This window comes from Cannabis sativa, chromosome 2, assembly GCF_029168945.1.
Source record: "Cannabis sativa cultivar Pink pepper isolate KNU-18-1 chromosome 2, ASM2916894v1, whole genome shotgun sequence".
Lineage (NCBI taxonomy): Eukaryota > Viridiplantae > Streptophyta > Magnoliopsida > Rosales > Cannabaceae > Cannabis > Cannabis sativa.
The window spans coordinates 18,509,086-18,522,355 of record NC_083602.1 but is presented as its reverse complement, the minus strand read 5'-3'; the positions used below and the strand labels follow the sequence as shown (position 1 = coordinate 18,522,355).

Here is a 13,270-nt window from a genome sequence, read left to right as displayed (position 1 = left end):
GATTGAAAATAAGCTAAATGGATCTAACTTCCCTAAATGGAGAGAGAACATTAATATTGCTCTCATAGGTGAAAGTGCCCTGTTTGTGTTGACTGAGCCGTCTCTTGAATAGCCGGGTGACAATGCAACCAAAGCTGTTAAAGAGAAGTTCGAGCGTTGGCAGAATGCTAACAACAAAGCTCGATACTTCATGCTTTCCAGCATGTTGACACCTTGAAAACAAGGTTTGCTAACACTGTCACAGCTGCAGAAATCATGACGCAGTTAACTGAGCTATTCGGTATGGCATCTATCCAGTCTCGTTTTGACGCGACTAAGAAATTCATCAACGCACGGATGGAACCCCATCAGAATGTGCGTGATCACCTTCTCCAAATGGCAAGTTATTTCCAGGAAGCCCAGAATCATGGTGCTGACATGGATGAGACTACTCAAGTGAGTCTCATCTTGAATAGTCTGACTCCAGATTTTCTGCCCTATACATCAAATTATGTCATGAACAAGAAGGAACAAGACTTTCACACGTTAGTCAATGACCTTCAGACATATGAAAATTTGATTGGAGGTCCCAAGAAGAGAGGGAGTAAACCTCAGAATTCTGGAAATGGTAATAGGACGAATAATCCTGAGGCACACGTTGCCTCTACTTCCAAATCCAAGAATAAGAAGAAATGGAAAAATGTCAAGAAGCGAGCTCAAGCTGCGAAAGCAACTAAGAACAAAAAGGTTGCAGCTTCTGGTGATACACCGAAAGGAAAATGTTTTTACTGCAATGAAAAAGGCCATTGGAAACCCCAATGTCCTAAGCTTCTTGCAAAGAAACAAGGTATTTCTTTCTATAAACTGATGTGTTTTAGTGAATTATTATCCATTTGGATTATTAATTCTAGACTACTAACCTTGTTTATTTTTCTTCTTATAGCTCAAGCTTCTTAAACTCGGATGCTGTCTTAGCGAGTTGGATCTGAAAGCTGGATTATGGATGGAGGTCGTCAATGATAAAGAAGAAGCTCATTTATTTTTTGGATTAATTGTTTCATTTTTAAAACAATTTGGATTTCATGTTTGGGATTTTATTCCCTGTTCTTTTGTCATAATATTGCAAACAATTTTTTAATTTATAATAAAGTTTTTTTTACAAATAAATTGCAATCTATGAGTTGAGCTTCATTACTTTATCTTATAAATCAATTACCAATTATTATATTTATTATGTTTGTATGTGTATGTGTTTTTATTATTGATACAAATTCTATAGTTATTTAAACTCCTTACAGAGTTATTACTACATAAACACTAGAAATCATTTCTATGTTTATGAATAATTGTTAATTCTAAAACAATTATTAAGAATTTGTTTAATAAAAAGATCTTTTGATCTGATAGGGGTGGAGAAAAAGTTAAGAATAATATGCAGTTCAACGATCTTTTATATCTAATGAACTCTAGATTATATTCAACTCCACATAATCTCTATTACACTTAGAGAATCATGATCTCTACAACCTTTAGGGGTGGATCATAATCTCTATATACTTTGGGGTGGACTTTATTCCACAGTACTCTTTGTGACACATAATTTTAAACATGGAAGTAATATAATAAATTAGCTATTATCAGAATAAATTCTTCATCTTGATTATATGTTCCAATTTAAATTTACTGTTGTAATAAATAATGATACCAATAAAGTTCTTTGATAATGTATCACACTACCTTAATTGAGTGGGAGAATGTTAAAATTCTTTACCCATCTTCATTTAGTTGACACTTGTGATAGGAACTTAAGAACACCACTGATAAAACAAATCTAACCATTCACATGGATAGAAATAACTTATCAGAATTATGAGAATAAGATAGAATAATTCTTGCATAGTCTATTCGAATGACTTGAGTCAAGATTTCTAATCCTCATAACATTTTATGGTATCTTAATTTGATTGCTTAATCTCTAGCAAGTATTTTACACTTCAAATACTAGACTGCTATGTTGATGACCTAGTCTTAAAGAAACTTACAATTTCAGACTAAGACAATAAGTCACAACGAGATATCCTTCAAAACAATAATAAGAGGTTAAAAGTTTTTTTTAACCAAACATCTGCTATTGAGTGGGAGCCATCTGAGATGTAATCAAATAAGGAACATTAGGGGACAATCAAGAAAGATTTATGAAAGTGACCTATATGTTAGATATTAAGGAACTATACTTTAGTAATCCTAATATCCACACCAACTCATTAAGAATTTGAGATGGTGGTTACTCTGGGGGTGGAGGAGTTATTGTAGAAGAGTGTAAAAACCCATCTATAATAATTCAAGCTTCATCAGAGAAGATATATATAACTTTGTATATTCGAAATTACCAGAAAGTTATTTTTACTGAAGAAAATTCTACACTGCATTATCTCAATTCCAAATTTTAAAATTTGAGAGATATGTCTTCTGTTTGTTCAGATGTACTTAATGGGCAGTAAGGATTTCAGTATCCCCTGATGAGTAAAGCATATAGTTAAAGATGTTTCATAATGTTTTATGAACCTGGTTCCAGAAATTTAGGTGGATTCAAATATACTACACTTGATCTGAAGATCAAGACAAAAGATTGATTGTAATGCACAACTTGTTTTATGTTAGTGCAAGTGTGAGTTTGTTGGGTTTTGTGCCCTAAATAAAACCCATTACAATCTGATTAGTTATCAATTTAGAATTTTGAAGTGATTTCTGTTAACATGTATTTTTCATGTTTATGGTTTAATATACATATTTAATGTATGCACAAAATCAGTTAAGTCCAGAACATATATTCATTCACAATTACAGTATTGTTGATATAGTGGAATGTGATTGTGATTATATGATTCAAAAGACTAAGTTCCTGTTCATCAGTGTTTTGGATTTACACTGATGTGATAATCAGCGATGAAGTATTCTTACACTTGGAGTAAGTGTTATGTTCTTTCCAGGACGTTGGTAAAGTATACTAGTTTCGAATGTATGGAGTATACATTGGACTGGACCGATATTGAACTTAGACAAGATATTATAAACTTACCGTTGTATCTTTCCAAGTCAATATCAGAAGTTGATCTTAGATTAAAAGAATCTAAATCCTGATATGCTTAGGCTCAATCTCAGGAGTGTTATTCATGTTCTTTGATTTATTAGTTAAGCCTACTTTTGGGTCAGGATGATACGTATATTTTGGGAACATGATAGCATAACTGAGTGGGAGTGCTGAACATAAATATGGAATCTATAGCTTTTTACTGGTGTATAGAAGTCACGTGATGATTCCCTTCGAGCTTAGTTAAATAGAAGTAAATGGATGAGCTCTTGTTTCAGTGGCTATATATTAGATCACTAAAACATCATTTACAGGTAACTAAGTGTTTTAAGGGGCAAAATACATTGAGGGGTGGAAAAGGTAAATTTATCCCATCTCGATGTAAATCATCTATATAGAGGATCTTTAATCACATTAAGATTATAACAACGGTTAAATGAGATAGCATATGTATATCGTGAAACATATAGTATGCTCTATATAAGTCTGAGAGTGCAATTCCAAGTTCTAAGAGTGGATTCAACAAGAAATTAATAAGTTAGGGATTTACTTGGTAAATTCGGTTCAACTTATTGGAAGCTCAGCAATATAGATCCATGGTCCCCATTCTAGCTGAGATCATACTGTTTGTAAGACTCTATAATTGATTTATGATTAATCAATTATAATTCTAAAAGTTAGACTATGTCTAATTTAAGAATTCTCACTAAGTAAGGATGAAATTGTAAATAAAAGGGTTTTTAGATTTATTTATTAATTAAGAGACTTTGTATGTCTAATTAATAATTATATTAAATGATAATATTATTTAATAATCTATTTTAGTTATTAAATAATTAGTTTTGGCATTTAAATGGTTAAAATTGGAAAAATGGCATTTTTGGAGAAATAGAAATAAAATTGAGGAAACTGCAAAATCCAAGTGAGGCCCAAGTCACACCATGGCCGGCCACTTCTTTGTGTGTTTTCCAATTATTATTTTCAATTTTTAATTACCAAGTAATTGCTAACCTAAACCTAGCAGTAATAGGAAAGTGGTGGAGCACACTAAATAAGGCAGTTAATTAATTACTCAGTAAAAGAGGAAACTGTTTATTTTGGAAAGTTGAGCTTCCCTTTTCCCTATATATAGCAGCCCTTCTATCTTCTCTTTGAATGCATCATCATCCATACACGAAATCAAGAGAGAAAAAGAGAGAGAATTTTCAAAATCCTTGTGAGAGAGAAGTGCCCACACACAGCAAACAGTACCTCAATCATAGATTGGAAGACTGTGAAGGATCACATCCATCTGAAGGACATTCGGGCTCAGATCTTCATTATACTCTGCGACAGACAGGAATCAAGGGTTAGAGATCTGAGTGGAAGGAGACACTTTATTCCGCTTCCATATTGTAAGGTTTCTTAACTTTTATGTGTTTTTATTTATCGTTTTAGAAGTTCATATTTAGGTTGTTAAATCAACATACTTGTGAGTAGATCTAAGATCCTGGTAAAAATTAATTCCAACACCATGTTGACACAGACTTTTACAAGCTGTGTTCAGCATTATCAGCTTGAAGATGTAAAGGCAACTGGGTGCTTCTATACCTGGTCTAATAAGCAGCAAGGACAAAAACAAAATCTACTCAAAAACTGATCGAGTTTTGGCAAATTAAGAATGGCTTGACCAATTTCCGAATGCTGAGGCAATTTTTGTTAATGATGGGGCCTTTGATCATACTCCTGGTATGTTATCCTTGTATCCCAGGTGGAGTAGTGGAAAGAAACCTTTTATATACTTTAGAATGTGATCTTCACATCCTAATTATTTAAATAAGATCAATGAGGAATGGAACAAGGAAATTAGAGGTACCAAAATGTATCAACTAATCAGCAAGATGAAGGCATTGAAACCCATATTCAAGGAGATTAACAGGGAGGGTTTTTCTGATGTCTAAGCAGCTTACACACAGGCTAAGGAAGAGCTTAATGATATACAAGACAAGCTGCAGCTTGATGTTGGAAATTATTTTACCAGGATCTTAGATCTACTCACAAGTATGTTGATTAACACCCTAAATATGAACTTTCTAAAACGATGAAATAAACACATATAAAGTTTAGGAAACCTTACATTGGGTGCAGCGGAATATAATGACTCCTTCCGTTCAGATATCTAGCCCTTGATTCCTTTCTGTAGCAGAGCATTATCAATATCTGAACCTGGATCTCTTTCTCTGAATCTTTGATGCTGAAACTCCTTTTTGCTGAAAGTCTTTCTTCACGATCTTCCTCACTATGATTGAGGTATCACTTGTTGTGTGTGGGCACTTGATAACTCTTGAGTAAAGAGTTATTTGATATCACTTTAAGCATGTTTTTTATGTAATTGTGTGTCATTTAAATTATGTTTGTCTCTTAATTTGTGAAAGTTTCAGTGTTTTATGTCTTTGTGTGTATTTTGAAGTTGTTAGTTAAAATCAATAACTCTTGTGCATAAATTGGCAAAGAAAATAGCAAGTTAGTCATGTTCTTAATTTTGCTGAAATTCTGTGAAGTTTTTGCTGCAGCAAACAGATTTGTGGCTGATGTGTTTTATTTTCTTAGAAAAAGGGTGAGTTGGCATTTCATTAAAAGAGGTGGCATTTGTGGAGATGATGTGGCAATATAAGAGTGGTGGCTGGAGCTATTACATGGAGAGGCTATCTACATGACATGTGTAGGGTTTATTTGGGGCAAAAAGGTACAAAACCTAAGGAGAGAGAAGAAAGAGGGGAGCCTCCATTTAGGGAAAAGAAAGGGGCTGAACGAAAAAGAAGTTTGGGCTGCCATTTTTACACAGAAAAAAAAAAGAAGATTGAAAGAAGAAGAAGAAGGAGGAGGAAAGAGGAGAAGCACAACAAGATTCAACATCCATCCTTTTGGAAAAATCCTCCATTATTGTTTGCTATTACTTTCTTCTCTCTTTTAATTTCTTCTCTCTTTTAATTTCTTTAGCTTAACATTCAAACTCCATGTCTAAGTTTTATCTTGTAATGGTGGTTCTTGAGTTAGCTATGAGCTAAACTTTTTAATGGTTTGAATTGTTGAAGAACCCTATGTTTAGTTGAGTAATTTTCTTATGCAAATATTTAGTAAAAATTCTCATGTTCATTCAAGTGTGTGTATTGCTAATTTCTTGATATTGTTTGGCCACCAATAGCTTGATTATTGAGTTATATTTAATTCTGGAAAGGTTAAATGTAATGGACTTAGCTTGAATGACACAAGTTCTTAATCTTTTTTAGGTTAGATTTGAAATAACATAGGAATATGTTATATCCTTGTGTAACAATTGAGAACTATGCTTGAAATGGTATTCTTGAGCTTGCTTGGCATAGGAATATGTTTGAACAAGTCCAAGGATTGATTGCATAAAATTTGGAAGAGTTTTGTGCGCTTTAATGGAGTTCTTGTTAACCTGGGATTTTCGCTAAAGATTTGCTAACTTTTTGCTGCAGCAAAAACGCACAGTTTTTGCTAAACATAGGGGGATTCAATAGTTCAAGCCTTTCACATTTCAAAAGTTTACAACTAAATTTTATTTTCATCTTGCATCTACTTTTGAGTTAATTTACTTATTTTCTTACTCCTTTAGTTGATTCATTAATCATTTAATTTTAGTTTTTAGGCTTGTTGCTTGGTAATTAATTTTTGCAATAGAAATTTTATTTTCACAGTCCCTGTGGAGACGATACTCATTACTTATCACTGTATTACTTGTTTGTGACTACGTGCACTTGCGTATCTAATTTTAACACAACAAGTTTTTGGCGCCGTTGCCGGGGACTGTAAATATATTTTGTTGTAATTGTCAATTAGCTTGTAATTTAGTCTATCATTTTGTACTCATTTTTGGTGACTCTTGTGCATTGGCAGGTGAAAATTTTTTATGAACGAGTACCAAGAATTTGTTAATATTGATCTATATCCTATTGATCCTGAAATTGAGCGCACATTCAGAGAGAGAAGAAGAGCTCAACATAGGGCTCAAGGGGATATAGAAATGATGGATGACCAAGGAAATGGACGACGAGCTCAAGGGGAAATGGCCCCTAATAATGGTCAAAATGCAGTGATTATGGCGGATGATAGAGATCAAATCATCCGCCAATACGCAGCACCTCTTTTCAATGAGCTCAATCCGGGCATTGTGAGGCCAGAAATTCAAGCTCCACAGTTTGAATTGAAGCCAGTTATGTTCCAGATGCTTCAAACTGTGGGACAGTTTAGTGGCATACCCACCGAAGATCCTCACCTTCACCTTCGTCTATTTATGGAGGTGAGTGATTCTTTCAAATTGCCCGGAGTTACGGAGGATGCCTTGAGGTTAAAGTTGTTCCCCTATTCTTTGAGAGATCAAGCCCGAGCTTGGTTGAACTCCTTGCCTTCTGCGTCGGTCACAACTTGGCAAGAACTAGCGGAGCGGTTTTTGATGAAGTATTTTCCTCCCACTAAGAATGCCAAGCTCCGGAAGGAAATAACTTCCTTTCAACAATTTGAAGATAAGTCTTTGTATGAGGCATGGGAAAGGTTCAAGGAGTTGTTGCGGAAATGTCCTCACCATGGTATCCCTCATTGCATCCAAATGGAAACATTTTACAACGGTCTCAATGCTCATACTCGAATGGTGGTTGATGCTTCGGCAAATGGTGCTTTACTTGCCAAGTCCTATAATGAGGCCTATGATATTATTGAGAGAATTTCCAACAACAATTATCAGTGGCCCACTACTAGAGTACCTTTGGGGAAGAAGGTTGCCGGTGTTCTTGAAGTTGATGCCATTACTGCTTTATCTGCCCAAGTTGCTTCTATGTCAAATATGATCAAAAATATGAGCATGGGTCAACAAATGGGTCAACAGAATGTTTCCTCACCTGTGGGACAACTTGAGGAGGTTTCTTGTGTTTTTTGTAGTGAGGCTCATACCTTTGACAATTGCCCATTCAATCCTGCATCTGTGTTTTACATGGTAAGTCAGAATGCCTACAACCAAACATACAAGCAACACCCAAACTTGGCATACAGAAATCAAGGGGCTGGTACTAGTAAATCATCTATGCTTCCTAGATCCAACTTTCCACCTGGTTTTTCTCAACAAGCCTTTCAACAAAGACAACAACAAGGTGTCCAAACAAGTTCTCTTGAGAGTATGATGCGTGAGTTCATGGCCAAGACAGAAAATTTCATGACAAGAACTGAGAGTTATATGGCGAAGAATGACACTGCGATCCAAAGTCAAGCAACCTCCATGAGAACTCTAGAAAATCAAGTTGGGCAACTAGCTAATGAGCTTCGAAATAGGCCACAAGGTACTTTGCCTAGTGATACTGAAAATCCAAGAAGAGATGGAAAAGAGCATTGCAAGGCGGTAATCTTGAGGAGTGGTAAAGTTCTGGAGTCAAACGAGGAAGAAGCTAAGGATAAAAATGAGCCCACTTCAATCCAAAGTCGAGTAGAGAAAAATGTTGAACTTTCTAATATGGCAAAGGAGCAACCTGAAGAAAATGCTGCAGCAATTCCTCATCAAAATGCAGCAGAAAAGTTACTTAGCAAGCCACCCCCACCATTTCCTCAAAGATTTAAAAAGCAGCAAGAAGATGGTCAATTCCGAAGATTTCTTGATGTTCTAAAGCAGCTCCACATCAACATACCATTAGTGGAAGCTTTGGAGCAAATGCCCAACTATGTAAAGTTTTTGAAGGACATTTTGACAAAGAAAAGGAGGCTAGGTGAGTTTGAAACAGTGGCTTTGACAGAAGGGTGTAGCGCCATGTTGAAGAGTAAAATTCCTCCTAAGTTGAAAGATCCCGGAAGTTTTACAATCCCATGTACCATTGGCGGAAGAGATGTGGGTAGAGCTTTATGTGACTTGGGAGCTAGTATTAATTTAATGCCCATGTCTATTTTCAAGAAGTTGGGAATTGGAGAAGCAAGGCCAACCACCGTCACTTTGCAATTGGCCGATCGTTCCATGGCCCATCCGGAAGGAAAAATTGAAGATGTCTTGGTGCAAGTTGATAAGTTTATTTTTCCGGCCGATTTCATCATTCTTGATTATGAGGCGGATAGAGAAGTTCCTATTATTTTGGGAAGGCCATTCCTTGCTACCGGGAGGACCTTGATTGATGTGCAAAAAGGGGAACTTACTATGCGGGTGAATGATCAACAAGTGACTTTTAATGTGTTCAATGCCATGAGGTTTCCGGATGAGATTGAGGAATGCTCTCGCATAAGTGGGATTGATTCTATTGTTGCTGAAAAATTTCACAAGGAAGCTTCGAAAGAGGAAAAGATGATAAGTTCTCTTGAAGAGCTTGAAGCTTTAAGTGAAGATGAAGAAACCAAAGTTACTTGGGTAGAGTCAAAGCAGCCTTTCACTAAGTTTAGGAGGCCATTTGAATCTTTGGAGTTGTCAGAGAACAATTTCAAGCCTCCTAAGCCTTCCATTCAAGAACCACCCGAGTTGGAGTTGAAGCCGTTGCCTAGTCACTTGAAGTATGTTTATTTGGGAGATGGAGAGACCTTGCCGGTAATTATTTCTGCTATGTTGGGTGCCCAAAGAGAATGCTTGTTAGTTGATGTCTTGAAGAAATACAAAAGAGCCATTGGTTGGACCATGGCGGACATCAAGGGTATAAGTCCGTCGATTTGCATGCATAAGATTCTGTTGGAAGATTTGTGCAACCATTCTGTAGAGCAGCAACGACGGCTAAACCCCATCATGAAGGAAGTGGTTAGAAAGGAGGTAATCAAGTGGTTAGACTTTGGCATCGTTTACCCCATTTCAGACAGTTCTTGGGTAAGCCCAGTTCAATGTGTTCCAAAAAAGGGTGGAGTCACGGTGGTAGCTAATGAAAACAATGAGTTGATCCCTACAAGAACGGTGATGGGATGGCGTGTTTGTATGGACTATCGGAAGTTGAACAAGGCCACGCGGAGAGATCATTTCCCGCTGCCATTTATTGATCAAATGCTTGATCGTTTGGCGGGAAAAGAATTCTATTGTTTCCTTGATGGGTATTCTGGCTATAATCAAATTGCCATAGCTCCGGAAGACCAAGAGAAAACAACATTCACTTGTCCATATGGTACCTTTGCCTTTCGGAGAATGCCATTTGGGTTATGCAATGCTCCCGCCACTTTTCAAAGGTGTATGATGGCGATTTTTTCAGATATGGCAGAAAACATTCTTGAGATCTTCATGGATGACTTCTCGGTATTTGGGGAGTCTTTTGACACTTGTTTAGTTAACTTGGAGAAGGTTTTAGCAAGATGTGAAGACACAAACTTAGTTCTCAATTGGGAGAAATGCCATTTCATGGTTCAAGAAGGAATTGTTTTGGGTCATAAAGTTTCTAACAAGGGAATTGAAGTGGATAGAGCGAAAGTTGAAGTTATTGAGAAGCTGCCACCTCCTACTACTGTCAAAGGAATTCGAAGTTTCTTGGGGCATGCAGGTTTTTATAGGAGGTTTATTAAAGATTTCTCCAAAATCTCCAAGCCTCTTTGCTCTTTACTTGAGCAGAATAGATCTTTTGAGTTCACCAAAGACTGTCATGAAGCTTTTGTGACTTTGAAAAAAGCTCTTGTGTCCGCTCCCATTATTGTAGCTCCCGATTGGTCACTTCCTTTTGAGCTAATGTGTGATGCTAGTGATTTTGCAGTTGGTGCTGTTCTTGGTCAAAGAAGAGAGAAGGTGTTCCACTCAATTTATTATGCAAGCAGAACACTAGCTGACGCCCAATTGAACTACACTACTACAGAGAAGGAGTTATTGGCTGTGGTTTTTGCCTTTGACAAGTTTCGAGCTTACCTTGTTGGAACCAAAGTGGTGGTGTACACGGATCATTCCGCAATCAAGTATCTCATTGCCAAGAAGGACGCCAAACCGAGATTGATTCGTTGGGTGTTGCTTCTTCAAGAATTTGATTTGGAGATTCGGGATAAAAAAGGAGCTGAGAATCAAGTGGCCGATCACCTTTCTAGACTAGAAGGTGATGATGAGATAAAGAAAGTTGAGCAGCCAATTAAAGAGATGTTCCCCGATGAAGCTTTATTGATGGTGAGCTTAGTAAACCAAGACTCCACTCCTTGGTATGCTGATTTTGCCAACTACTTAGTGAGTGGGAGGACTCCATCTGATTTAAAAGGGCAACCGCTCAAGAAGTTCTTCCATGATGTGAGGTCTTATTATTGGGATGAACCGTTTCTTTATAAGCGTGTCGATCGTGTGATAAGGCGTTGTGTGCCGCAAGAAGAGGTTCAAAATATTCTTGAGCATTGTCACTCATCACCTTATGGGGGGCATTTTGGAGGCCAAAGAACAGCTGCAAAAGTACTTCAATCGGGGTACTATTGGCCTTCCATGTTCAAGGATGCTTATGAGTTTGCTAGACGGTGTGATAGATGCCAACGGGTTGGTAATATTTCTGCCCGAAATGAGATGCCTTTGCAAGTTATCCTCGAGGTAGAGTTGTTTGATGTTTGGGGCATCGATTTCATGGGACCCTTTCCCCCATCCTTTGGAAATTTATTCATTTTGGTGGCTGTAGATTATGTGTCAAAATGGGTGGAAGCAATTGCAAGTCCCACCAATGACTCTAAGGTGGTGATGAAATTTCTACACAAGAATGTCTTCACTCGTTTTGGGACTCCAAGAGCTCTCATTAGTGATGAGGGAACTCATTTTGTTAACAAAGTGTTGGCAGCTCTATTGGCTAAGTATAGTGTCAAGCACAAGATAGCTACAGCTTACCATCCTCAAACAAATGGCCAAGCGGAGATTTCCAATCGAGAAATCAAAGGAATTTTGGAGAAAGTGGTGAATCCTACTCGAAAAGATTGGTCTTAACGGTTGGATGATGCTCTTTGGGCCTATAGAACCGCTTTCAAAACTCCTTTGGGCATGTCTCCTTACCGTTTAGTTTATGGTAAGGCTTGTCATTTGCCCGTTGAATTGGAACACAAAGCTTATTGGGCCACGAAGAAGTTGAATATGGATCTCCAAGCGGCGGGGGAAGCTCGAAAGTTACAATTGAATGAGCTTGAAGAAATGAGGTTGTTTTCGTATGAGAATGCCAAACTTTATAAAGGAAATACCAAGAAGTGGCATGATAAAAGAATTCAACCTCGAGTGTTTGAGAAAGGGCAGCGAGTTTTGCTTTTTAACTCGCGGTTGAGGTTATTTCCGGGCAAATTGAAGTCTCGTTGGTCGGGCCCATTCACCATAACCAAAGTTTATCCTCATGGAGCTGTGGATGTTTGTAATGAGCAATCCGGAAAGGAATTCAAAGTGAATGGGCAGCGTCTAAAGCATTATTTTGGTGGTGAGGTCGATCGAGCAAAAACCTCAATCACTTTGGAGGATGCATGAAGCGGAAGGTGGTTGGGTTGCCTTGCGTTCGAATTGTCAATTCTATTTTTAGGCAACCCAATGTTGGAAAAAGAACAAGTATTGTAAATATTTTTGAAAAAAAAAACAAAAAAAGAAAAGAAAAGAAAAGAAAAAAAAGAAAAAAGAATGAAAAAAAAAATGAAAAGAAAGAAAAAAAAAAGTATATATTTCTTCATTTTCCTTTATTTTTATTTTATTTTATTTTTTGTTCATTTTTCTTTTAGGTGTTTGGGTGGATTTTACACTTGGTTTGATGTTTCAGGTGGTTTTGGAACACAATTTGGAGCCTTGGAGGTGATTTGGAAGTTTAGAGATTTTGCTAAATTTTTGATGGACTTTTGCTGCAGCATTTCTGTGAAGCACAAAAGGAATTTTCGTTCATGTGGAGAACTTCCGCCTGCTGCAGCATTTTTCTAGCAAAATTTTAGCAAAAGTAATACATGTTCAAAGAGCACTCTGCAAGATTTTTGCTGAACTTTTGTGGAAATTTTGCTACAGCAGGCGTAATATCACTCACATTACGAGAGGAAAGGTCCATCTATTACATATTACTCCTATTTTACTTATATATATATTTATATTATTATTTATATTATTATTTAAAAAACAAAAAAAAAAAAACAGAATTTTTTTTTTATATTATTATTATATTAATATTACTTATTATATTAATATTATTACATAAAAAAAAAAGAATATTATTTTCAAACACTTTACCCTACCCGACTTCCCCCCCCAGACCCCTTCGAAACCCAACCCAGAAAAAACCAACCCCCTTCTTC

General features: G+C 36.6%; 2 protein-coding genes and 1 non-coding gene across 3 annotated transcripts; 2 read left to right on the top strand and 1 right to left on the bottom strand.

Moving 5' to 3' along the window:
- The first annotated feature begins 6,983 nt into the window (after positions 1–6,983).
- On the top strand, positions 6,984–11,945 carry LOC133034171 (uncharacterized). Its single transcript, XM_061109206.1, has one exon. It carries the CDS (start codon positions 6,984–6,986, stop codon positions 11,943–11,945), a length of 4,962 nt encoding a protein of 1,653 aa, XP_060965189.1.
- LOC115724305 (small nucleolar RNA R71) lies at positions 7,557–7,663 on the bottom strand. The gene has a single exon (XR_004013103.2). It is a non-coding gene; the product is annotated as a small nucleolar RNA R71 (small nucleolar RNA).
- A 54-nt stretch (positions 11,946–11,999) lies between the features above and the next one.
- LOC115702043 (uncharacterized) lies at positions 12,000–12,905 on the top strand. The gene is made up of 2 exons (XM_061109205.1): positions 12,000–12,420; positions 12,751–12,905. The coding sequence occupies exons 1-2, from the start codon at positions 12,000–12,002 to the stop codon at positions 12,903–12,905; spliced, it is 576 nt and encodes a 191-aa protein (XP_060965188.1).
- The last annotated feature ends 365 nt before the right edge of the window (positions 12,906–13,270 follow it).

Excerpts from the sequence above, each read along its gene's own strand:
- LOC115702043 (XM_061109205.1), top strand. The coding sequence starts at position 12,000 with ATGTCTCCTTACCGTTTAGTTTATGGTAAGGCTTGTCATTTGCCCGTT. Across the intron at positions 12,421-12,750 it reads TCTAAAGCATTATTTTGGTG|GTGGTTTTGGAACACAATTT; the intron begins GTGAGGTCGATC and ends TTGATGTTTCAG.
- LOC133034171 (XM_061109206.1), top strand. The coding sequence starts at position 6,984 with ATGAACGAGTACCAAGAATTTGTTAATATTGATCTATATCCTATTGAT.